The following is a 27,039-nucleotide window of genomic DNA, read 5'->3' as shown; positions in this document are numbered from 1 at the left end:
ACTCGCATGAGTCAGTCTATTTCCTCTCCTTCTTTAAGGTGATCAAGGCGCAGGGCAATGTGCACAAATGTGTGCTAGCGAGGCTTCAGAATCTGAGGGTGACGTTGACTCTGTAGGGGAACAAGATGCAAAGCAAGAATCGTCTGGCATTAAAAGATCATTCACAGCTCACTCTTTGATGAGAAGTATGTAATCTAGCATTGTCTGTTTCTTGCTTTCTCACAGAACCTCTTGAAGTTGTAGCCAGAATTGTACAAAGGTTAACTTCTAAACATTGTCTCGTAACAGAACTGGTTTCCTTGCACAAGCACTACTCAGCAGTAACACACAGTAAAGGTCTGCTGGTGAACATGATTATGTATTTTTCTTTTTTTTTGTCTTACAACGAATCAAGCCAAATGGGAAATTCACAGTGCAACAATGAGAAATGGCATTCAAGTCTGTCTGTTGCGCCTACTTCAGATGATGGTAAGCATTTAAGAGTTCATATTAGGCCAGGGAATTCATGTGTTAGAGGATTGATTAATTTTCCAACGTGTCTAGAGTCATGCATTCAGAGTGAACGAAGCAATTGCAAGCAAGACAGTGATGCAAACCATGGACTAGATGCTCTAGGAAGGCCTTGCACAACCTTTAAGGAAACTTTTGAGCGACATAGATTATTTTTATAGAAGTCCATCATTGCTTTCCATATGTCAATATATAAATCTATTGGTTAGAAATATTTTCCAATTTAGGTAGACCATTGGGTTCAATTTACGGAACTGCGATATCATTTTTTTATTGCTGAGTTACAAAAACATCAGTTTCATTTCTGAAAATTAGCGATTTCTGCCAATTTTTATTTAACAAATTGATGACATAAATAAAAAAATTGCAACAGTGAATAAATCCTTTTTCTTTTTGATGTAACAAACCTCATCAAATTTGGTGCAGTGGTTGCCGAGAAAAGTGATTTCTCCTTTCCCAGGTATTTAGATAGAAGCCCCCGAGCTAAGCTTCCTCTTAAGGGAGCCAGATGGTCTTTGGGGCTCGGATTAATGTTACTATGGCTTAGAGCACCATTTGGGTACTCTGTTGACTTGTTGACTGCTGCTTATTGACTAGTGTATGAATGTCAACATGTTTTCGTTTGATGCGATAAAGTCGCAATGTAGACCAGATGCCCAAGCAGGAAGCTTGCTCCCTTTTGGTTCTGTTTGGGCAGAGGAGCTGTGCGATAACCATAAATGTTTTGTACTGCATTGTGGACAGCAATATTCGTGTGGCACGGCGCACTTTCCACCGTGACCAAATATCTCGGTTGCGATTGGCTCTTGTGATTGGCTCCCTGCAATATTGCGGGAGGGAGCCAATTGTAGTTGAGAATTTCTATCAGGATCGGGCTCAAGTACTAAGAAGTTGCCGTATGACACCGACGTAACATTAGAGCCTTTCCTCATTTTTCATGATAACACGAAACATGATTGGCACGGCCATTTTAACAATACAGTACCACCTCTTTTTACGCAACATGTTGCCATTATATTTGGTAGTGTGGCCATTCCCGATTCAAATATTTGCTGCATTTCAGTAAGGAAAATGGTTTGGAAAACTTAATCGGATTTTCCCATGAAAACAACTCGCCTGCGCTACCTTTTCACACTGTTCTTCACATAGCTTATAGATGTGGTGCCACCACTGTGCGGGCTTATGACTAAAGGTGGACAGTATGCTTGGCAGAGCAATGTTTCCGAGTTCCCAGAGCCCAACAAATGAACTCAACATAGCAAAGGGGCATTAAAGAAGATTTTTAAATTATATTTTTTACTGATACTCTTGTAATAACAAAGCAACCACTCTTGTGGGCTTGGCAAGAATGAAGGATGGGTGACTATACTGTGCTGAAGTTCTACACCAGTCAGCTGTGATTTTGACAGTTGGCTAGGAGCTAGTTATTGTTCATCAATGAAGGACTGCGTCACACTAAACAAACCAAACTAAACCTGGCAACTGCACGAATATTAACTGATCAGCCAGAGTGTCCTTAGACATTTTCTTTTCAGGCATTAAGCAGGTCATCAGGCTTCTACAAACAGTAATCTTGAGATTCAAGCACCTGGGAAGCCAACTAGATGTAATAAAAGCAAAGCTATGTGACCGACAACCACAGCCTGAAGCAGATTTGTTAGAAAAACCATTTTGTGTCATCACCGAATTTGAACTGTTTGATCAAGACCTCTCAGAAGGTGCTGCAATGAAGTCAAAGTTGGTAAGCGTTTTTTGTGGAACATTCTTATACACGAATTTGATAAGCGTGAGGTTGATTGACATATCTCACGGTAAACATTTCCAGCTTTCTGTGTATGAAATAAGCAAGTATCCTTGCTTGTAGTATATGTAGCAGGTTTTATGTCCACTACAGTTCTAAATTCCAGGTAGAAAAATAAATGTTTTATTCATGTACTGTAAAGGCCCTTTTACAAGCATGACATATGGGGTTACATATCGTTACATAACATCACGGGGAATAAATAATGAAAATATAGAAGTGTGAAATAAATTGCTATGTCTTAAAGGACTAATTTTGTGAACAGTGTACAGGTATATTCCTCAGATCCAACATAACACAGTACCTTTCAAAGTCAGTAATGTCAACTGGTCTCTAGCAAACCTGAAAATGGGTACTTCCTTGAACAGATGGTGTGGGCAATTACTCATGTCAGCACCTATATGTGTGTTGACAATGAGCCCATTTCTATAGTTTTCTAGTGGCGTTACCACTAGAAAATTTCTACATGCCACTACATATCTGCATGACTACATATCTAGTGGCATTTAAAATGTTCTGCACATTAATAATTTTTTCCACTGACGGTGTAGCAGTACATGATGTACAAAGTTTCAATCTTCTGAAAAACTGGTTGCAACAAAAGGATTACACGCTTGACATATGCTGCCACCTGCAATCAGTTTTTCATTACACCGAATATATTAGCCTATCCCTTCCGGTTTATTTATGAAAGGATGAAAGTTGTCCATGGGTGTGGACAGTGGGACTGAAGACGGTCTAGCAATGATATTAGAGGTTTGTTGCAGTGCTATTGTAGGGCTTCTTTAAGTGCATAAATGAAATAAAACAATACTACTTTGCCTGTCATTTGGAATTGCATTGAACTTTTTTATGAGATAATAATAATATTTGGGGTTTTACCTGCTAAAACCACTTTCTGATTATGAGGCACGCCGTATTAGAGGACTCCGGAAATTTTGACCACCTGGGGTTCTTTAACGTGCACCTAAATATAAGCACACGGGTGTTTTCGCATTTCGCCCCCATCGAAATGCGGCCGCCGTGGCCGGGATTCGATCCCGCGACCTCGTGCTCAGCAGCCCAACACCATAGCCACTGAGCAACCACGGCGGGTATTTTTTTATGAGATACTAAGCATTGGCATCTGAGGTATAAAACGCCTGTGAAAACAGAGTACCATGCTAGAAACTTGTAGCATGGTGTTTGGTATAAGATGTGGATCTTGTTTAGGAATTTCAGTAAAGTGGAAAGTTGGGCTAGTTGGTGAGTGATCATCATACCTTGCTGGTGAAGCAGCGCACTGACACGGACACAGTGAAGACAAACAGGAAAGTGTCGTTTTTTCCTGTTTGTCTTCACTGTTTCCGTGTCTGTGCGCTGCTTCACCAGCAAGGTATGTTGTTTAGGAATCTTTATGCTTCTTTAAAATCTTCAATTATGTTTTACTGAACCTTGCAATGCATCGTGAAACTCGCTTTCAGTCAATGGGTTTTCTGAAAATTCACCAGCTATAAAAATTTTTTAGTGTTATCTGAACTGTTGGTATTCCTATAATGGTATAAAACCTTGTGAATTGCAGATACGGGTACTCGCTGCCTTAGGAGGAAGAAATGTTAGTTTTTGTACGCGCCGCATTCTTGAAGCCCTCATTACCCAGGAAGTGGCTGTTCACTATAGTTTGCTCGGAAAAAAGGAAAAGTTCTTGTTGACAACGTGTGACCTGATATATAGTAAGTACAATTGCTTGATTATGTAATTCAATTTTCAGTTGTCTTTCAAGTGTTACCTGGTGGACACTGTATCCTGTTTATCCACGACTGCACTTATGTCATTTACCACAAACATCTTTTTTTTCAGTATCCTGTTTCTGCTTTTGGCAAGTTTCTTCCCGTTCACCCTCCAGGGAAATGGACATCTAGCGTTAAACTACACACAGATGTGGCTTTCAGCAGTTGGCTGTGGTGTGCCAGGATAGTTTTCTAAGGCCCTTCAACAACTTTCACCTTTGAAGGAGTACTTCTGCTATTGACTTTTAATCATTTTTTAAAATTTAGTCTCGACAAGAACTCTGTGTGCACATTGACTGAATACCAAATAAGTTCACATTGAAGAGAGCACATGTACAATTTAGCTACTTTTTGTGAAGAACCACATAGGTGCATCATGCGTAATATAAATTGAACAAGTACTACCTGTTGGCTCATAAAATAATTAGGAGGGCTACATTTGGTGCACACTACACCTTCAAAGGCCATGTGTGGTTTCTAGCCGCATAACTGAAACATGCCAGTTGTGAAGTTCGAATCTTTCTCCACTTTTAAGCTGGCACTATTTGCTCTTGCCAGATAAAATAGTTTGTCACTATCTTGCTCATAAACCTTTGCCCCCCATCGTGGTCAGATAAGGAAGATAACTGAATTAAATGTATACCCTGGAATATTTTTATTGACAGCTAATATACAGCATTAAATTGTGTAAACTGCAACCCACTCTTTTTTGTTGGACTTTCTGTTATGACCCTGCTCTCTTTGATGTCGTGACTGACTGTCAAGATAACTACAGAACACCTCTTTATTGTTACAGAAAGTGTTAAGTGCACATTTGAAACTGTAAAAAGACACGAAGTTGAGGACGTTGTAAAAACGTGGCTCATACATGCTGGGTAAAAGCTTAGAAAAAATAACAAACAGTCTGAGACAGCCACTGGTGAGTATTTCTTCTGATAGGTTCTCGTAAATTCTGAATTTAGGTTTCCACATAATAACATTTAACTATTGAATATACTTCAAAGGTTTTCCTGCAGCTGATCTGAAAGGCGCTTAAAAATTCAATCAGAAACATGATTATATTAGGCACTTTATCATTATTTAGTGGAATATGCACACAGGCTACAGGTTTTTTATGCTGGTACTCTTCTGTTTGCATGAAGTGTCCACTTCCCGTATTTATACGAGGAGAAGGCGAGGTATTTTTCTGAAATCCTCAACCTAGAAGTTACCCCGTACGTTATACTCCACGCTGATAAATTCAGTGACTTTTTAAATATGACGGTACCAGTGCCACATCTCTGGCGATTCTAATTTTAGACAGCAGTGAGAGTTGCAGCAACTAATAAGCTTTGGCAAGTGAGTCAGTATGGTATTCTGTGCGTACATTCCATGCCAAATATTTTAAAATAAAATTTAATAAAGATGAAGTGTGGGCTATACGTGAATTTCTCCTTGAAACGTGGCTTCTGTGGCAGCACGCGCCGCACTGCTAGGATACCACACCATAAGGCAATATCCGCATATAATCCCAACTGGCCATTCGGTTTATTCTGCTGACATCCACCGCCGACACCTCGAAAGTAAGATGAGGCGTTGTGCTTTTCGGTATTACCAGCGAATGCCGACAGGTCTCAATAATTCGTCAGCTACTGTATATCACCCGGTATTATTGTTCATACTAGTTTTCTTTTCTTTGGTTCCCCAACTGCACACTCACCTTATAATCGAATAAGTATGGTATATGCTTAGAACTACAGAAAGTTGAGCTAGTTTGGTAGGGGTTCGTTCTGACAAAAGGTAAGGCATACAAACACAAACACACGAGAACCAGAAAATACAAACGGTGTTTGTGTTGTCTGGTTCTCTCGTGTTTGTGTCTGCACGCCTTACCTTCTCTCACGAAAGTATACGCCTTTACTTTCTCCTCATTGAGAGTTAACTTAAGAAATTTCCCTTTTAATTGAAGAGTACATCTTGAAATGCCAAGTTAAGTTACTGGCATGTCTTTTCACTTGCTTCCCTTGTTTTTCTAGTAAAAGAAAGTCAGAGACCCTGAATCTGATTCATTGTGAGTCTTTTCATGAGCTGTTGCAGTGACAACACAGGCCTCACTGAAGTGCAGCATGTTGCAACCACAGCACAGAAGACTTTTTCCCCACTTTTTTGTTATAATGATAATTTTCTCATTCTAATACTCATTTTTACGTTTCCGTTCTTTAATGTTTAAGTATTGCATTTTAATTCCTCATTTTCTAGTCATTTTTAGTAAGTTACACTTTATTACCCAGTTTTGCATTGCTGTAGCAGGCAGACAATTTTTCGCGCATTAAGAGCGATGCCTTATGTATTCATGTCTTTATAATAAATTTTATATTTAAGCTTTTTCGAGCCTTTTTTTTGCAAGAAGAAGTATGTTACGCATTGCATTGTGATGTGCACATGAGATATTTAAAGAGTAGGCCAGCAGTGACTGTTACACAAATGATTCCATGGTACAACACCACCATATGTTCACATTCATGGATTCTTTAGATGTGGACGTGAGCACGTCCTGGAAACATGCCGTAGTGGTCCAGAGATAGTCCTGGCAAAATGTCAAAAGAATGTTCACAGTATGTGATTTGGAGAAAGAAATGGATTTGAGTCAGCAGTGACATTTACACATGTAATTCAACTGTACAGCAGCAGTATGTAATCACATTCATGGCTTACTCAAATGTTCATAGGCACATCCTCGAAAGGTACTGAAGTGGTACAGAGATGATCCTGGCACTATGTCCAAAGAATGTTCGCAGTGTGTTCTTTGGACGGACAAATGAATCCAAGTAGGACCAGTTGACACTTTAGAATGGCCTGAGGATGTTGAAATATCCGCGATTCCACATCTTGCGGACAACCTCAGGATGTCTTTGCGTTGCCTGGGGACACGAAGACAAGATAAAATACGCCAGAGTAAATCTGGCTTATTTCCCCCTCATTTCCGCGTCTGGGCAAACGCGAAACCTTCGCACGTAGAAGCTGCGCCGTTTCAGCGTCTGTTACACGACATCCAAAGCGCTGTCAAATGCCGCTGGAATACTTGGCGCAGTAGCGCGTGCGCAGAAGATCCGCGCCCGTACAGATTTCCTTGCCCAGAAAGCAGTCCGCGAGTGTTTATTGCATCCGTAATGCTCGTCCGTCTTTCATGCACGCGCGTTTCAGCTGCGCTCCGTCAAGTTCTCTTACGTGCCAGCTCAGTTTGGGCCGTTCGTACGTGATATTAGTAAGATAGCTCACCACACAATGTCAAGTGCACACACAGATATTTTGCAACCTGTAGAAATCTCTCGTTCACACGGACTCCTGAATTCTGACTCTACGATCGTGTCTCGCACAGGCACCTTGATTTCTTAATTTTACGTATCCCTTAATCCCGAAAAATTGTTCACAGATTCCTGACCGACCGTAAGTGTTGCGTCCATTCATCAGTACCACATTCTACTGAAAATTTTTTTTTAACGGCTAAGACGTTATTAGGTCGACCTCCCTTTTACTGACTATCTGCCTGCGCCGGGTTACTTAAATACGTGCCAACTAAGTCAACAGGAGGTTGTCGCGCGATATTCCTCGACGTGTGCGTCACGCGCGAGTGACGAAAGTCATTGGAAGCGTTCCGTTGCCAGCAGCGGGCGTGATTGTGGTTTGGGCGCGGGCGCCGTGTCACGCCCACGTGACTTTTCGCTTGGCACTTAAGAATGGGAAGACTTCGCAGGCCGGAAGACCAGCGGCTCGCGGGCGATGCTAAAAGAGGCCACGCTGCACACTGCTAGGAGGGCACGGCGGCAGGAGTGGCCCTGGAGTCCCGCTCACAGTCCACGTCGTTTCGAGGAAGCGTCGAGTACACGGCCACTTCTCTGTACAGGCAGTACCTGCGAGGAAACGGGGATTTCTGCAACTCCAGCCAGCGCACGAGCGGACGTCTGCAAGCGGTGACCTTAACACGGTGCGCCGTGTTGCTACTTCGTTACAGAGCAATACGGACGTTGGTATAATATCAAGCGTAGCACAAGCTGTGGCTTTATAGGTATAACAAGGTTAACAGAGCATAACAGCGTTAACGGTCCCAAGCTGAACGCCTACAGAAGATCACAAGAACGTGTAAAAACACAAACTGCGTGGCTCGCAGTGAGAGTGCCCAATTGTTTCGTGTAGAGCGGGAAGATCCTGTGTTTCCCCCTACAAAACACGGCACTGGAGGACAGCGTAATTTCGGTTCGCTCCGATCAGCGCGTTTCATAACCGGAAGCACAGATCTTTGAACCAGTCGGCTTTATACATCACTGTAACCACAGGGCTTCAGCGACGGGGAGAACAAATAATGAAAAGTACGGCGCCCTAGGTTTCATTTCAGTTTGTGTTTCAAATATACCGGACATCTTTTGTACACGAGAAATGACACCAGATACGTGGCCACACACGGAAACATACAGGGCCAATCGCCGCACGCGCGCTCCAGCAGAGTCTAGGTTACGCCACTTCGCTTCTACTCAGTGCTACGGACTGGGTGCTGACGCAAGCAGCACCCGCTCTCGCAATCTAGTTCGCTTCCACGATTTCCTGCACACATTTATCCCCATTTTTGTACAACACACGGCACTCCGACGCAACGGTTCACAACCACAATCACCACAGTGCACTGATAAATGCCTGTACCGATACCGGCTCAACTTTTGTTCACGCTCCCTTTATCAATCGTAAAGGCATCTGGCGGTTTGCCCTATGCATACTTCGCCGCAATGAGGACGGAACGAGATAAAACACACGCTGTGCGCAGGAAACGAATGGAGACTGCTGCTTCCTACGACACACTCTCGGTGCATTCTCGAGCATGGATCTGTAGCCCTAAAAATCCTGGAAAGCTTCTGGGCAGCAGAAAATACACTCACGTGAACCTTTCGGGAGAGTTTCTTCAACCATATCTGCCAGCCTGGACACCTTAATGTCCGCAAGATCCCGCTGACACGACACCAAAAAGAAAAGCGTGAGGAGATAGAGCGGATTTTTTTTAGCTACTGCTTCCTCCTAGGGTCACGCGATGGCAAATGGTCATTCTCGTCACCTAAATTATCTGTCCCTTTTTTACGAATCTCGGACTAGCTCTATGCAAATACGACCCTTCAGCATCTGCTGTCGACACGTGAAGGACTAAGCTTCTCGTTTGAACGGAAACTTGGCTCTACGCCCATGTAAATGAAACTGAAATCTTTGAAGATGCGGGTCGGTGATGATGACCGAAGAGGAGAAGCCGTCCTGATATGAGTATCGAAAGAGATTGCATCTTAATTCGTTCGCAATAACACCCACTTGGAAATAACCGCAAAATAGGATGCGCCTGGTTCTTCAAATAGTATTTATTTAATTTTAACTACAAGGTCACATTTTCCCCATTATATTGCAGGCTTACTCGGTATTGGCGATCACTTATTACTTAACTTTTCATTAAATAATCGTCATTATCAGTCTATACTTATGTTCAATGCAGGACGAAGCCCACTTCCAGCGATCTCTAATTACCCATGTCGTGCGATAGCAGATCTGAAGTCGTGCCTGCGAATTTCCTAATTTCATCACAGCACCTAATTTTTTTGCCCCTCGACTGTGCTTACCTTCTCTTGGCAACCATTCTGTAACTCTCCAATAGACACTGCTTATCTGCCCTACTCATTACATGGTCTGCCTAGCTCCATTTTTTTTTCTTTTCGATGTCGACTAGAATATCCGCTACACCCAGGGCCGAAAGTCTCCCTTAAACGGAAGGCGGGGGGGGGGGCGCTTATGGGGCGGCGACCAGTATAGCGCGCGCACACTCCCACATGCAGACACACACACGCGCACACACAGACATCCACACAGATGCACAAAATAAAGGAAGGCGAGAGGTATCAGTCTTAAAAGCAATCTCGAAGATTTTTTATTCATGATTTTTTTTTCATAATTTCATAATTTATTTATTAGTAAAAATACAGATAATTATATGTGCGTAGTATACATAAGGAGGTCCCATAGTCAAAGACTGTATCGGGACCTCCTGTTAAAGACACTTATGATGTTATACAATGTTTAAAGCAACAGTAGTACAGATGAGAGCTAAGAGTAATATCAGAACATGTTTATAGCATATGAGTAATAAGAACACTTGTTAACAGCATGACAATATAAATAAAACTGAATAAAATTTTAAAAACAGGGACAATTTCAGTAAGTATTTATTATGAATGATTTCAGTTCTCTTTTATATTGGTATAAATGTTTTGAATTTTTGATTATAGGTGGTAGAGTATTCCAAAGCGATATCGAGGAAAATTCCGCAGTCTGTTTACCATAGTTAGTTCGCACTTTAGGTAGAGGAAAATTATTATTGAGTGAAAATCTAGTGTGACTATGAGCTATCAGGTCACAAGGTGAGAAGCAGATTGATGGTAGTTAGTAACATATTTGTAGAAGAAAATTCTGAGATTATATTTGGTGAGTTCTGAAATGGTTAGGATGTTGTTTTCATGTAGTAGGGATTTTCCATTTGCAAAGCGTGAACTGCTTGTAATAATTCTTATGGACTGGTTCTGGATTACCTGGAGGGTTGCCAAGTGAGTATTATAAGTGTTACCCCAGCATAATATGCCGTAGTTAGTATGAGAGTGAATGAATGAGTGGTATAGCGAGATTAATGTATTATGTGTAAAGTAGGGACGAGTTTTAATTAGAACGCGAATACCGTATGCTATTTTCTTTTTGATGTGAGAAATGTGATCTTTATATTTCAAGCTGCAGTCAAGAAAAATTCCAAGATGAGCATGAACTGGGGAAGATAGAGTGTGAGCCGAAAGTTAAAGGGGAGGATGCTGAATGTTATTGATGTGAGGAAAATACAACAAATTTAGTATTGGTGGCATTAATACATAATAGGTTGGCATTATACCAACTTAAAACAGTTTCTCGATTTCTGCCATTGCGAGGCATAACATTTCTGCCTTTGCGAGGCAGAAGTGGGTGGCAAAAAATTCTGCTCTACATCTACGCCAGTTTTAGAGCAATACACCTTTACTATGACTTGCTGTTGAATGTAGTGGATGTGGTCGTGCGAACGTGAAGAAGACTCACGTGACCGCGCAGAGCGGGAAGACCATCAGTCCGGCGGAGATGAAGAAGGGCAGCCCGGCGTCGATCTCGAGCACGGCGTTGAACACGAGGCTGGAGAAGAGGTTGCCCGCGATCGGCACCAGGGACTCGCATGAACTCCAGAAGGAGAACACCTTGCCTGCGCGACCACACGAAACAAACTACATCACGCGCGATCACGGAGAGAGGAGAAAGAGCAACGCGGCAAAACAGTGGCCGGGTAAACTCGGCCCAAGACGTGATCACGTCGGGCGATAGCTTTGCCGTCCTCCAGCGCCGCGCAAGGCGAGCACCTGAAAGTGTTTAGAGGCGCTAAGCGCACGGGTGTTCCAAAACCACAATGGGCGCGTTGCAACTGAGCACTCGACAAACGTGGGCGTCCTGTGTTCTTCATTCGTCCCCGTCCGTTTGCGCTTTTCGCAACAACGAAGGCTCACCAACTCGCCCAGTGTACCAGTTGCACGATAAACGAATATCTCCCAATCGTCGACCGAAGATGCGCAAGCTTATTGGAAGGAAATGTGCAGAGAGCTGCTGGCTAAGCACTCGAACTAGAGTGCCCTAGAATATGGTTGAGTGGGACGAGCGGCTGGCGCGCGACGACGAAAAATACTTTGGTGGCACTGCGATCGAAGTGGATTGGATATATTTCTTTTATTTTTGAATCTAGACAGGGCATTAGGCAGTATAATAGCAAGAGCTTGGTGGCGCTAAAGCCCGTCTATCCACGCGCCACCGCCGCTTCCTTGGTCCTGGTCGGACCAAGAAACCTGGCCGGTGGAAAGGTGGATTGAGGGGCTTTAGGTGGCGCGACCCACCCAGACACCACGTTCCAAAGGCGACGCTCATCCATTTGTCCTTCCGTCCGTTCGTACTACTTCGCGCGCTGGTATACGCGTTCACACCGCTCAAGGGGTGTTTGTTATTGGATATGAAATGTAATAATGGCTTGGGAATCGATGCCTTTCTTTCGCTTTTTTTATTTCATTTTACTTTTTTTTAATGCCGCTCCGTGATTGCGCGTGCATTGCCATCGCAGTGTCGGCTTTCATTCTAGATACTGCATTATTAGACGCTTCCTTTTGGAGAACAAATACTTATCTTGTTCTTCAAGCAGCATGTATCTCTCGTGTGTATTTTAGCACATATAGTTTTCCATCAGTAGGTCTTGCGTAACACAGACGCAAAAACAGATGTAAACAGGCTGCTTGCCGCTTCAAACTGGTAAAACATATCTGCCACATCCGGCGCCCTGCACTCAGATTTACGGGAGGCATTCTTATAGAAAAAGAAAAGGAAAAAGCTGCAGTGCAACATTCCATTTATGTCTCCGTCTTCCTCGCGCAATAGAATGCTGAGTTATTTTATTGCGGTAGGACCTGGGGCGCCAAGGACAGTTGTAGGTAGCCATCACATGTATGCGAATCTTCTGCCCGTAAGCCGTGTGAAATTTTTTGTCTAGTCCGTGCTTAACAAGGAAAAAAAGGCGGCTAGCTAGCCTAATTAGTGACTACATAATGTATATGGCGTTTCGTTGCTAAATTCGAGCTCACGTACGGGTTCAAACCAGGTCGCGGAATGCGATGGAAACAAAATGGAAAAGCACTCGCGTACTTCTGTTTAGCTGCACGTTAAAAAAAAAAACCAGGGTGATGAGAACTGAACAGGATGCTTCATAATCATATCGCGTAATATCAGTCAATCATAAGCAAACGTCAGAATTGCTCAATTAAAAATACAAAAAAAGGAGGGAGCTGCGTCCTTCGGCTTTTCTCAGGGGTGCAAACGAAAGAATTATCCTCGAGTCTGATTTCCGAGAAAAAAATGTTGCGCTTATTTTATATTTCATACCTAATTTATTGCCGTTCCCAACTGGACGTTCGTGTAACTAAGCTGCTTCTGTATTATAAACGGCTGCTTTCAGTTATCCGGTGCCCTATCATAAGAACAACGATGAAGCAATTAAACGAACGGCATGCCTCACATACACGTAGAGATCAATATTGGTAGATCTGCTGTGTTCGTTAAGAAGGTAAGTGTGGTACCACATGGGGCACCCAGTTTTAATGGGCTGCAGACATGGCGATACCGTCAGAAAATGTTTTCCTTATCTGAATCAGGTTAGCAGATTTACATGCTGCACCAAAATATTTAATATTGAATAAAGCATAGGAACTTGTTTAGCAGAACCCATTATCTCAAGCGCGTTAGTTCTCTCAGGAAGTGGTGCGCCTCTGGGCAACAGCCACGACTCTCCAGCAGCACAATTATTCAGAATAAGAGTGCTCGCTTGCATCGGCCCCTCACATTTGACACTTTAGTTTAGCACTTTAATTCGACAAATTAGTTTGGCGCTCTTTGGCCTTACCTGGCCCTTGCGCCATGTTACGGTTGGCGTCTGGCACCACGTGAAGAAAGGAATTTCACCCGACCTTCTCTCACCATGCCTCGTCGAAATGAGGCGTGACTTCTCCTGCTACGATTGGCATCCAGTACAACGTGCAGAAAGGAATTTCACCCGACCTTCTGTCACTACTCGTCGTCGAAATGAGGCGTGACTTCTCCTGCTACGGTTGGCATCCAGCACCTCATGCAGAAAGGACTTTCTCTCACCCGACCTTCCACCTCGCCTCGTCGAAATGAAGCGTGACTTCTTAATTCGCCATGACCATTTCGAGTGTCTGCCGGTCTGGCGGAAGCCCCGCAGTGTTTACAGGCCTCATTTGTGTGTGTGTGCGCGACTTTAGAGGGACCCTTTCCTGGAACGGTCAAACTCTACAGGAGTTTAAGAGTTTAAGTTTACATTTTAAGATGAATCTGTTCCAACTAGGCCTACTCGCAGTTATTCTACAGAAGATCTTCCACGAACCAGCAGCGCACAAAAGAGACGGACAAGCGTCTACAATTCCAGGAGGCTCGGTATAACCCGAGGCGGGGCTCTCTTTCCGCCAATCTGACTCTGGGCCGGTCACGTGACGTCGACGGAAGCAAGATCCCTCCCACAGTTGTAGAGAGCCTGTTTAAGGGGCTCCGAAATGTACTTTTGATCACTTCATGCTCTTCTCATCTTCTTTCACCAACCTTTCAATAAACCGTGAAAGTTTCGCACTAGAAATTGTCTCACCCTTGCTTGGTCGCCATGGTCTACAGGATGCCTGCAGCCCGCCAACAACGCCACGCTACCCAGCAGTAACGTCGGTCGAGCTTCGATAAATAGGCGTTGCTACAACTCGGCAGCAGTACGATACGCTACCCTGGAGTACCCAACAAACTGACTGGCAGCGATTGGGATACGGAACCCTGGAGACCCCAACTTGGACGACAACTACGAGATCGTAGCCTCTTCGTCCTGGTGACAACGTTCGAAAGGAAGGTGTCCGGATTCATGACTGCATATGGTGAATGCATGGCTTTTCTTCACTAAGATACCACTTGGCTTTACGTATTTTTTTGGAAAGTACAGTGCAGTGATTTTTCTTTAACCGTTTACGGAAGTTTTGAGTACGTCAATGTTGTTATACAGTGAAGAGTTAGCAGCACTAAGGGCAGCCATGAATGTTAAGGCACTAAAGCAGCTGGAATTGTTGAGCTTGGCCAAAGAGTTGGGCCTCCAAATTGCCAAATCAAAGAGAAAGCTTGAGTTCATTGAGGCGATCGAAGCGATCGGGGCAGACGACGGTGAACTGAAAGAATGCCTAGAGGGCATTAAAGAAAGAGAGGAAAAAGAGCGTAAGCGCCTAGAGAAAAAAGAGGAGCGCGAACGGGCTGCACGTGAGGCCAAAGAAGAGCGTAAGCGCCTAGAGGAAAAAGAGGAGCGCGAGCGGGCTGCACGTGAGGCAAAACAGGAGCGCGAGCTTGCAGTACGTGAGGCCAAGGAAGAGCGCGACCTCGAAGTGAAGCGCCTAGAGGTTGAGCTTCTGAAAGCACAAAATAGCGAAAGACCTAGCACAGAGGCACGTGACAGCGAGCTCAGAATGACAGACTTTATGGCACCCTACGCAGTAGGAGGGGACATAGGTCTTTTGCTGGTACAGTTTGAGCGCATGTGTGAGAAGGCAAAATTCGCATGAAACACGTGGCCGCAACGCTTGCTTACGTTACTGCCACGTGAAGTAGCTGATATCATTGCCCGCATGGGGAAAGAAGAAGCAGAGGACTTCGATGAAGTTAAAGCAAATCTGCTTAAAAAGTATAGATTATCAGCGGAAGCGTTCAGGCAAAAGTTCAGGGAAATCGAGAAGACCAAAAGCGAGTCATACTCAGATTTTGCATACACCTTGGAGGTAAACCTGAAGGAATGGCTCAGAGAAGAGGGTGCACTCGGCGACGCCGAAAAGACAATGCAGTGCGTTGCTTTAGAACAGTTCTACCGCCGGCTGCCAGTAAACATCAAGCATTGGGTTCAGGATAGGCCAGGCGTAGGCACTGTCACGAGAGCTGCTAATCTCGGTGAGGAGTACGTAACCCGCCCGTGCGTTCGAAGGCAACGAAGTTCCTAAGAAGGAGGTGACTAAATACAGACCCGACAAGTCAGAGCGATGGTCAAAGTCGAATCAGTATACATCAAAGGAAAGGTCAGATTCAGCGGAAAGTAGTGACGAGAACAGCAAGGGAAAGCAGAAGTCACCCGAACAGAGGGCAAAAAGGCAAAAGAAAAAAAAGCTTTCGAGGCCAAGAAACCAGTAGTTTGCTACAACTGCCAGCAAACGGGGCATATGTCCGTGGGGTGCAGAAATCCCAAACTAGTATTGATGTCACTAAGTAGTAACGTCGAAAATCTGAACTTGCTGGAACCTTACATTCGGGGCCTCGTGGTAAACGGCAAGCCGTGTAGACTGCTTCGCGACTCGGCAGCCACAATGGACGTAGTGCATCCGTCGTACGTGGAGGAAGGCCAATTCACAGGAGAATGTGCTTCGATAAGGCAAGCCGTAGATGCCTCCAGTGTTTGTCTCCCTGTGGCCAAGATTCGCATCGAAGAACCTTTTGGAGTACTGGACACTGAAGTCGCCGTCTCGGTACATCTCCTGCCGCAGTATCCGTATTTGTTTTCTAACAAATCAGAAGATTTGCTACGACGCACGGGAATTGGGTTTAGTGAGGGAACAGTGCAAGCCCTAACTAGTTCCAAGGCAGTGTACGAATGTCCAGTGGTGAAGAAAACAGGTTTGACGGAAGATTCGTCAACCAGAATCAAACAGGACAGCCCTATAGAGGATAAAGCGGAAAGTGCACCAGCTAATGAAGAGTTCAGGCAAACGCCGGAGCCTGAAATATCTCGCGAGGTAAATTGCAGAAGACAGAAGAAAGTTATTGAATATGAGCCCTGCCACAATGATTGCAGAGCAAGAAATGCGCAAAGCCCAAAGCAATGCTAAGCATTACTATGACAGGACGGGTCGGACGCGATGATTAGAAGTTGGAGAAAAGGCAATGATCCTAAAACCCTCGTTGAAAAACAAACTAGAGTTTCAATTGGAAGGACCGGTTGACATAATTCAGAAATTATCTGAAACAAACTACGTAATCACAGTACCGGGAAAACGAAGGACACTACAAGTTTACCATAGCAATCTACTTAAACCCTACTGGCAGAGGGAAGCTATTGCGAACATGTCCCTTAACCAACCTGAGGAGATGCCTGTCGACTTTCCGGAGTTAACAGCAGTGACGGAGGCAAAAGGCATTCACGAGACCATTGACAAGCTAGCAGAACAGGCGGAATTGAATCCCAATCAGAGGGCCAAACTGAGGGAACTGGTGTTTGAATTTAAAGACGTATTTTCCGACACACCAGGCAGGACCACTGCGATCATTCACGATATCGAGTTAACCTCGTCGGACCCAGTTCGTTCGAAAGCTTATCGCGTTTCGCCTCGTCAACGTGAAGACATGACCGCTGAAATAAACAAGATGTTAGAGCTAGGTGTAATCGAGCCAGGAGAGAGTGATTATACCTCGCCTCTTATCTTGGTTGAGGTCCCAGGAAAAGAGCCGCGGCCATGTATCGACTACCGCAGGCTCAATTTAAACACAAAGGACCAGACTTATCCAATACCGCATATCGAGGAAAGGCTTGAAAAGGTGAGCAGTGCTAATTTCATCTCTACGCTCGATTTAGTCAGAGGCTATTGGCAGGTTCCGTTGACCGAGAGGGCAAGCAGGCTTGCAGCGTTTATTTCCCCGATGGGAACCTTTCGTCCGAAAGTCCTTAGCTTTGGATTAAAGAATGCGCCATATTGCTTCTCTAGCCTTATGGACCAGGTGCTACGAGGAATGGAGGACTTTGCACTTCCCTATCTCGATGACATAGCTATCTTTTCTGCATCATGGGCGGACCATATGCAACACCTGCGAACCGTGCTGTGTCGTCTACGAGAGGCCAACTTAACTGTTAAGGCTCCCAAATGCCAATTAGGGCGCGCGGCGGTAGCTTATCTAAGTCATGTAATAGGGCAAGGCCATCGTCGGCCTTCCGAGGTTAAACTGACCGCAATAGACAAATTCCAGCAACCACGCACCAAGCGGGACATCAGATAATTCATTGGTTGGCGGGTTATTACCAAACATATATCCCGCGGTATTCCGAGATTGCGAGTTCTTTAACGGATGCTCTCAGAAAAACAGAACCACAAACGCTACAGTAGGATGACGCAAAAGAAAAGGCTTTTAGTATGCTGAAGAACACACTAACGAGTCAGCCAGTGTTGAACGCGCCCGACTACTCCAAGCCATTCATTCTTCAGTGTGATGCCAGCGACAGGGGTATGGGGGTGGTGCTCTGTTAAAAGAGAGATGACGAGAACGAACACCCTGTACTGTACGCCAGTAGAAAGCTTTCAGTTCGTGAGGAAGCATACAGTGCATCAGAAAAGGAATGCACATGCGTAGTATGGGCAGTGCAGAAGCTAGCTTGCTATATCGCTGGTTGAAAGTTCACCAAGAGACTAACCACTGTCCCCTCACATGGCTGCAGTCCATGTCTACGAAAAACGGTCGTCTTTTGCGCTGGAGCTTGGTTCTTCAACAGTACACCTTCGATATTCGCTACAAGAAGGGTAAGATTAACGGCAATGCCGACGGTTTGAGTCGTTGACCCTAGAGTAACGAAAGCCTCATGCTCACACGGTTTCCGTGGCATTTTTACGTTCGTTCATCCGTTTTTTTTCGTAGTGTAGTCGATTGCTAGCTGATTTTAACAACCACGTCTTAACGCTTTCAAGAAATGGCTGTTTTTAGTGTTCAGGGGAGGGGGCGGGGAGAGGACGGGCGTAAGGAATGGGAAAGGTGTAGCGGGTTTTCTTTTTTTTTTTTTAAGCCGGGTGTGTCTTGGAGGAGGGTGGCTTTGTGCTCACTGCTTTGTGGTTGTGGGTCCGGCACTGTTCTGGGGTGATTGCTTGCCCACGCAGGAGACGAAAAGTTGCGAGACCTGCTGGCAAGACCAATTTCACCAGACCTGACCAGGGAGACAAGTCACAAGAGCGCCACGAGGACTGATGACAACTCCCAGGAATCTACCAGCTACGAACTAAGGGTTCGTCACCTCTAAGCGAAATTCTTCTACAGAAACCCCAATCCCTCGCACAGCGGGTGCTGGCCCCTACGCGTCGGAATCTTCCCCCCAGCCGGAGATGCTGTTATGGTTGGCGTCTCGCACCACGGGCAGAAAGGAATTTCACCCGACCTTCTCTCACAATGCCTCGTCAAAATGAGGCGCCACTTCTCCTGCTACGGTTGGCATCAGCACCTCGTGCAGAAAGGACTTTGTCTCAACCGACCTTTACACACTTTGCCTCATCGAAATGAAGCGTGACTTCCTAATTCGCCATGATCATTTAGAGTGTCTGTCGGTCTGGCGGAAGCCCCGCAGTGTTTACAGGCCTCTTGTGTGTGTGTGTCTGCGTGTGCGGGCGTGTTCGTGTGTGTGTGACTTTATAGGGACCCTTTCCTGGAACGGTCGAACTCTACACGAGATCTTTCACGAACCAGCAACGCGCAAAAGAGACGGACAAGCGTCTACAATTCCAGGAGGCTCGGTATAACGCGAGGCGTGGTATAACCGGAGGCGGGGCCCTCATTCCACCAATCCGACTCTGTGCCGGTCAAGTGACGTCGACGGAAGCAAGATCCCGCCAACAATTGTAGAGAGCTTATTTAAGGGGCTCCGAAATGTACTTTTTATCACTTCATGCCCTTCTCATTTTCTGTCGCCAACCTTTGAATAAAGCGTGCAAGTTTCGCACTAGAAATCGTCTCGCCCTTGCTTGGTCGCCATAGTCTACCGGATGCCTGCAACCCGCCGACACGCCACGCTACCCAATAATAACGTCGGTCGAGCTTCGATAAACAGGCGTCGCTACAACTTGGCAGCAGTACGATACGCTAGCCTGGAGTACGCAACAACCATTAAACATCATTCATTCATTCATTCATTCATTCTATACTTCAAAAGCGCTGTTATGCTTACATTTGGACGGGAACAGCTTTTCGATAATTTTTAATAGTTCATTCTGAAGTTTAACACGATCTGAATATCAAACATTTTTCGATTAGACTATACATGTTTTTACTTCATTTCGCCTGCTGGCACGTCGAAGGAGATCGCCAGACAGGCCACGGAGATTACATTGGTAAAGACTGCCCGGTCTCCCCGATACAGTCTGAGTACCATATGCAACATACTTTCCCTAACACTGTTCTTCATACTAACGTCCAATAATTGCCTTGATTATTTTCTGGGAAAGTTTATTGGTTCACCTAGTACTGGTGCAGCTTTTAAAACAAACGCGCTTCTGACGCTCGGTAGTTGACACTTTTTCAATCAGTGCATTTATAATATAATTTTTATTTTATATGTATGTCTTTGATACAGATGTCTATATAAGCTGAGATTCACCTAGAAGTGCATTGGTCATCTGCATCTCTTCGCGCCATGCAGTCAACTAACCTGGTTTAGTTCAGTATAGTTTGTTTTCTTTGATCATTGTCCGTGGTCGATATTCCACCAACAAAAATAGCGCGTAAAGTGACACGATATCAATAAAATTTTCTTTCGTAGTTTCATGTTGCAGATAGGCGGCTTCTGTGGCAAAAATTAGTTTTAGGAAAGAGTGTTAAAAATAGCAGTTCACCTGGCTAAATTTACAAGTGGTACTTGCAGAGAAGAGTCGCGGGCGTACCAAAGCAAGTAAAACCATTAAAAAAACTTTACCGCCCAGACTTTCTGCGAAAAAAACCGGGCGTCGGCGCAGCGAACGCGCGCTCACTGGCAGACGACGCACTTGACAACGACAGCAAAATCGAAGACGTCATACTGTATAATCGATGCGATATAAAAAGGCGTCAATATAAACTTGCATTTGAAATAAAGCACCATTGTAAGAGCTTTCGCGTGCAATCGGTCTCAGAGCCCGCGGCGAAATTACGTTGAATATGCCGCGAAGCGCATCTCCGCTTTAATACAGTTCGCTCGCAGCGCTCTCGCATAATCTTTCGACATGCGGCGACTCAGCGAGAAAAGGCCATTTCTTCCCCTCGAACACTCTCTAATACACTCTAACACAAACGACTGCGCGTCGATTAAAACCTACCGCGAACCCAGCCGACTGGGCCGCGGGTCCGACGAATGCAGGGCTGGGCTGAATTTTAGAGACAGAAAATGTGAATGGGATGACTTCACGGGAAAGTTCGCTTGCGAAGGCTACAACTGCGTGACTTAACGCTTTCTCCCACTTGATCACCGAGACGGTAAATATATGGAACGTCGAGGCGCAGTCATGCTGTCCTTCCATCGCAGCGCGCGCGTGGGTAGCTGAAAGGCCTCCCCGAGGCGCGTAGCGTATTTGGCTGCAAAAGTGACGAAGCCAAGTAACGTCACACTGTGCCCAATTGGCTGTGCAGTTCCACCGGCGCGGGTGTGTGCACACACACCGTGCTGAGCAGACGTGCCGACCGCATTCCTGCTCGTGACAGAACTACATCTCGTTGCTCGGGCTTATCAGCACGCAGGAAACTCTGCGATTCGAGAAGCGGGCTCACGCGTCGACTGCGGGGCAGGACGAGGCCGTGCCGAGAACGTTAACAGTGTCCATAGTCTGTTTATGCAATTTCTTGCGCGCTATTATTGCGCTTATCTTCCTTTGCTTATGTCGCACTGTTTTTTTGCTTGTGTACGGATGTTCATATATTAACGGCACTCCACTTAACAAAGTTGAACACAAATATATAGGCGTTACATTAATATCGAAGCTCAAATGGGTCAAACATATAAGTAATATAATCTCAAAGGCGCTGCGCGAACTATTTTTCTTAAAAAAGAAGCCTGGCGCTCGCAATCAAGACAACGAAGCTGCTAGCCTACACATCATTTGTAACGCCTGTTCTTGAATACCCTAACACAGCCTGGTTTCCGCATACACTGACTAACATACAGACTGACTAACACGTACAGACTCGGCAACAAATCTTTTAACCCAGTCCGGTTTGCGAACGCTATCCACAAGAGCGAAACACTCTCGATTAAAATTCTTGTTTCAACTACTACTAAATAACTATAGGATCATCATCATCATCAGAGTGGTTACGCCCACTGCAGGGCAAAGGCCTCTCCCATACTTCTCCAACTACCCCGGTCATGTACTAATTGTGGCCATGTTGTCCCTGCAAACTTCTTAATCTCATCCGCCCACCTAACCTTCTGCCACCCCCCCCCCCTACGCTTCCCTTTCCTTGAAATCCAGTTCGTAATCCTTAATGACCATCGGTTATCTTCCCTCATTACATGTCCTGCCGATGCCCCATTTCTTTTTCTTGATTTCAACTATGATGTCATTAACTCGCGTTTGTTCCCTCAACCTATCTGCTCTTTTCTTATCCCTTAACGTTACACCCATCATTATTCTTTCCATAGCCCGTTGCGTCGTCCTCCATTTAAGTAGAGCCCTTTTCGTAAGCCTCCAGGTTTCCGCCCCGTACGTGAGTACTGGTAAGACACAGCTGTTATACACTTTTCTCTTGAGGGATAATGGCAACCTGCTGTTCATGATCTGAGAATGTCTGCCGAACGCACCCCAGCCCATTCTTATCCTTCTGATTATTTCAGTCTCATGATCCTGGGGGTCACTACCTGCCCTAAGTAGATGTATTCCCTTACCACTTTCAGTGCCTCGCTACCTATCGTAAACTGCTGTTCTCTTCCGAGAATGTTAAACATTACTTTAGTTTTCTGCAGATTAATTTTAGACCAACCCTTCTGCTTTGCCTCTTCAGGTCAGTGAGCATGCATTGCAATTGGTCCCCTGAGTTACTAAGCAAGGCAATATCATCAGCGAAAAGCAAGTTACAAAGGTATTCTCCATTAACTCTTATCCCCAATTCTTCGCACTCCAGGTCTCTGAATACCTCCTGTACACATGCTGTGAATAGCATTTGAGAGATCGTATCTCCCTGCCTGACGTCTTTCTTTATTGGTATTTTGTTGCTTTCTTAATGGAGGACTACGGTGGCTGTGCAGCCGCTATACATATCTTCCAGTATTTTTACATACGGCTCGTCTACACTCTGATTCCGTAATGCCTCCATGACTGCTGAGGTTTCGACTGAATCAAACGCTTTTTCGTAATCAATGAAAGCTATATATAAGGGTTGGTTATATTCTGCACATTTCTCTATCCCCTGATTGATAGTCTGAATATGGTCTATTGTTGAGTAGCTTTTACGGAATCCTGCTTGGACCTTTGGTAGACAGAAGTCTAAGGTGTTCCTGATTCTATTTGCGATTACCTTAGTAAATACTTTGTAGGCAACGGACAGTAAGCTGATCGGTCTATAATTTTTCAAGTCCTTGGCGTACCCTTTCTTATGGATTAGGGTTATGTTAGCGTTCTTCCAAGATTCCGGTACGCTCGAGGTCATGAGGCATTGTGTATACAGGGTCGCCAGTTTTTCTAAAACAATGTGCCCACCATCTTTCAACAAATCTGCTGTTGCCTGATCCTCCCCAGCTGCCTTCCCCCTTTGCATAGCCCCCAAGGCTTTTTTTTACTTGTTCTGACGTTACTTGTGGGATTTCAAATTCCTCTAGACTATTTTCTCTTCCATTATCGTCGTGGGTGCCACTGGTACTGTATAAATCTCTATAGAACTCCTCAGCCACTTAAACAATCTCATCCATAATAGTAATGAAATTGCCGGCTTTGTCTCTTAATGCATACATCTGATTCTTGCCTATTCCTAGCTTCTTCACTGCTTTTAAGCTTCCTCCGTTCGTGAGAGCATGTTCAATTCTATCCATGTTATACTTCCTTATGTCCGCTGTGTTACGCTTGTTGATTAAGTTGGAAAGTTCTGCCAGTTCTATTCTAGCTGTAGAGTTAGAGGCTTTCATACATTGGCGTTTCTTCATCAGACCTTTCGTCTCCTGCGATAGCTTACTGGCATCCTGTCTAACGGAGTTACTACCGACTTCTATTGCACATTCCTTAATGATGCCCACAGATTGTTGTTCATAATGATATCATGCAGGAGGAGGGCCGCAACATCAGTTGCGCAACTGGTCGGAAGAGCGCGGGTTACGGCGTAGCGGGTCGCGTAGTCCGCCGCGACTGCAACCCACTTGTTTCCTGATCTAGATTGCGGAAATGGGCCGAGAAGGTCTAAGCCGACACGATGGAAGGGCTCGGCAGGGATGTTGAGCGGCTGCAGGTGACCAGCGGGGAGCTGGGAAGGCTTCTTGCGTCCTTGGCAAAATTCACAAGCGGCGACGTAACGTCGTACGGAACGGGCAAGGCCCGGCCAGAAAAAACGGCGACGTACACGGTCATAGGTTCGAGATACGCCGAGGTGTCCGGCCATTGGTGCGTCGCGAAGCTCTTCTAGAACGGTTGAGCGGAGGTGTTTAGGTATGACAAGTAGGAACTCAGAGCCGTCCGGATGAAGGTTACGACGGTACAGAGTACCGTCGCGGAGGATGAAGAGGCGTAGAGTGGCGTCGGCCGGAGAGTGTTCAAAACGGTCGATGAGTGCTCTGATGTAGGCGTCACGACGTTGCTCGTCAGCGAAATGAAGCAGCTGCGACACAGGGAATACGCAAGCAGCACTGGTAATATTGGAGGAGTCAGAGTCGTCAACAGGGTAACGCGACAATCTGTCAGCGTCTTGGTGCAGGCGGCCAGACTTGTACACCACGGAATATGAAAATTCTTGTAGCCTCAAAGCCCATCGACCAAGCCGGCCTGTAGGATCTTTTAGCGATGAGAGTGAGCAGAGAGCATGATGGTCAGTGACTACGGAAAAAGGGCGACCGTAAAGGTAGGGACGGAACTTCGCAACCGCCCAGACTACAGCAAGGCATTCTCGTTCCGTAATGGAATAGTTGCGTTCCGATGGTGTGAGGAGGCGGCTCGCATAAGCAATAACGCGATCCTGGCCAAGACAGAGACGAAGACGAAGTGAAATGAGCAAGCATCGCTTCCTCCGTTGCTGCACTAGTTTTGTCATAGCGGAGGCTTAATTGTGCTTCTTGGACGAGACGTCGGCCGAAGCGGTGACAGACGACACGCCACCACTTGCGTCGAGCATGCCTCTTCGCACTGCGTCTCTCAGGGACATATTGTAACGCTTGCAACGTAGCCACGGAGACATCCGGTTCCTGTTTCTCCAACAGCGAGACAATGGACTCCGACAGCGACTACACCGCCGTGGAGGGCAAGCGACTGAAGAGAAAATACCGCAAGACAACCAAAGACGTGAGTGAGCAGGGCACCAACGGACCGCCTACTCCGACTTACAGGATTGCTTTTGTGCCGCTCGACGTCTCTAAAAATTTAAATTCTGTACACAGACAGATTTTTAACACCTACCTTGGTAATGTGGCTCCGAAAAGAATTAAGGAAGTGCGTTTCAACACCAAGAAAAATGTAGTCACAGTGCAAGTAGCGACGCAGGCCGCCCTAGAAAAATTGAAAACCGTGCGCATACTAGGACACATAGAAGTCTGGTCGTTCGTCGTGCACAGTGGTCAGGGCAGGTGTTATCTCCGATGTCGTGATTGACATCAGCGACGAAGAGCTACAAAGGCTTCTGTCTTCAACAGTGAAGGTCATCAATTTTCACCGCTTCGGTCGCTTGACGAGCGTCAAGCTTCTTTTCGAGGGAGACACGCTACTTGATCATGTCAAGGTAGGCTACGTGAGACACCCAGTGCGTCCTTATGTGCCCCGACCATTGTAATATCACAAGTGCCTAAAGCTAGGCCATGTCAGCGCTGTCTGCACAGGCCAGACAGCATGCCTCCGCTGTGCCGGCAGCCATGACGTATCTTCATGCACAGTAAGACAAACGAAGTGCTCGAATTGCGACGGACCCCACGAGGCAAATTCCAAGGATTGTCCTAAACAGAAAAAGGAGAAAAAATACAGAACCAAATGAGCAAGACACGTATGTCCCACAAGGAGGCGGTAGCGTCAGTGCAACACCGAAGGAGACGAACGCTTCGTCGGCGTGGACAAGCTGTAGGTCCAGACGAGAGCTTCCAGGCTCCAATTCCGCAGGTCTAGCAGAAGGTAATTGAATCGGCATCGATAGATATACCATTGCTTCAAGTGAGCCGCGCGAGCCCGGAACCGAATGTATGGCCACGATTACCGCCGCGCTCACGGGCCTCAGACTGTCAGCGCGAGCAAGGACAGTGCACTCAGATATCCCCATCGGTCTCTGTCATCAAAGCCATGCTGCGACAAATAATCGCCGCCCTGCAGCTGCTACCGTCCGGTTTAAATACGCCAGTGGCGCTAACAGCGGCAAAAATTATGAACGCTAAAGACAGTCTCTTCGCTACGCTGCAGTAACTTATACCTCTGCCCGCGAAGATGACTGTGCTGTGCTGTGAAGTGTACACGTACGCATTACACAGAAACATTGTGCTGTGCAGCCCTCATCATATTCACCATACCACCACCATCCTTCCTATTCACATCCTATCTCTGTTATTCCCCAAACCCCTTCCCAACGTGGAGTAGCAGGCTAGAGGCATTTAACTCAGGCCGACCTCTCCACCTTTCTGCCATTAAATATTATCTCTCTCTCTGGCCATGCGGACACTGGGCTAAGACGGCACCTACGCCATGACCGCTGGCATTTGTACGCAATTCTGTAGGGGCATCAGGGTCGAAGTGGGCGAGAATGGGTGGTCAGGAGAGAAGAGTGACGAGACGAGAGAAGGCGGCGGCTTCTGCAGTACCCCACGAGAATGGTACGCCTTTCTTCAAAAGATTAGTGAGGGGTCGCAAGATCTTGAACAAAACGACGAAGGTACGACCATGGCCCTACGAAACTTCGAACGTCTCCGGCTGTCTTCGGAACCGGAAAGTCTCGGACAGCGCGAGTTTTGTCGGGATCAGGCTGTACTCCGGAAGCGTCAACGAGGAGGCCCAGAACAGCAATTTGGCGCCGACCGAAACGACATTTGGACGAGTTAAGTTGCAGCTTCGCCTTTCGAAATACATCAAGTATAGCTGTTAGACGCCCAAGGTGAGTGTCGAACGTGGGCGAGAAGACGATGACGTCGTCGAGGTAGCAGAGACATGTTGACCATTTGAAACCTCGGAGCAAGTAGTACATCATACGCTCCAACGTGGCAGGGGCGTTGCTTAATCCAAACGGCGTTACTTTAAATTGGTATGGGCCATCAGGTGTAATGAACGCGTTTTTTTCTCTGTCCATATCGTCAACAGCAATCTGCCAGCATCCGGAACGAAGATCAATAGACGAGAAATAGCTGGAACCGTGGAGCTACATCAAGGAACCGTCGAAATACATCAAGTA

At 45.8% G+C, this 27,039-nt stretch overlaps 1 protein-coding gene across 1 annotated transcript in view; it reads right to left on the bottom strand.

The window, feature by feature from the left end:
- Positions 1 to 2,411: 2,411 nt before the first annotated feature.
- Positions 2,412 to 27,039, bottom strand: part of LOC142560885 (lysosomal proton-coupled steroid conjugate and bile acid symporter SLC46A3-like) — a 124,482-nt gene continuing 99,854 nt past the window's right edge. Inside the window, exons 4-5 of the mRNA XM_075673298.1 lie at positions 11,200 to 11,356; positions 2,412 to 7,970 (exon numbers count right to left, since the gene is read on the bottom strand). Of these exons, the coding sequence (XP_075529413.1) occupies positions 7,868 to 7,970; positions 11,200 to 11,356 (260 nt within the window). The 3' untranslated portion in view covers positions 2,412 to 7,867. The remainder of the gene's footprint in view (positions 7,971 to 11,199; positions 11,357 to 27,039) is intronic.

Source organism: Dermacentor variabilis, chromosome 10, assembly GCF_050947875.1.
Source record: "Dermacentor variabilis isolate Ectoservices chromosome 10, ASM5094787v1, whole genome shotgun sequence".
NCBI lineage: Eukaryota > Metazoa > Arthropoda > Arachnida > Ixodida > Ixodidae > Dermacentor > Dermacentor variabilis.
This window is presented reverse-complemented; position numbering and strand designations above follow the sequence as displayed.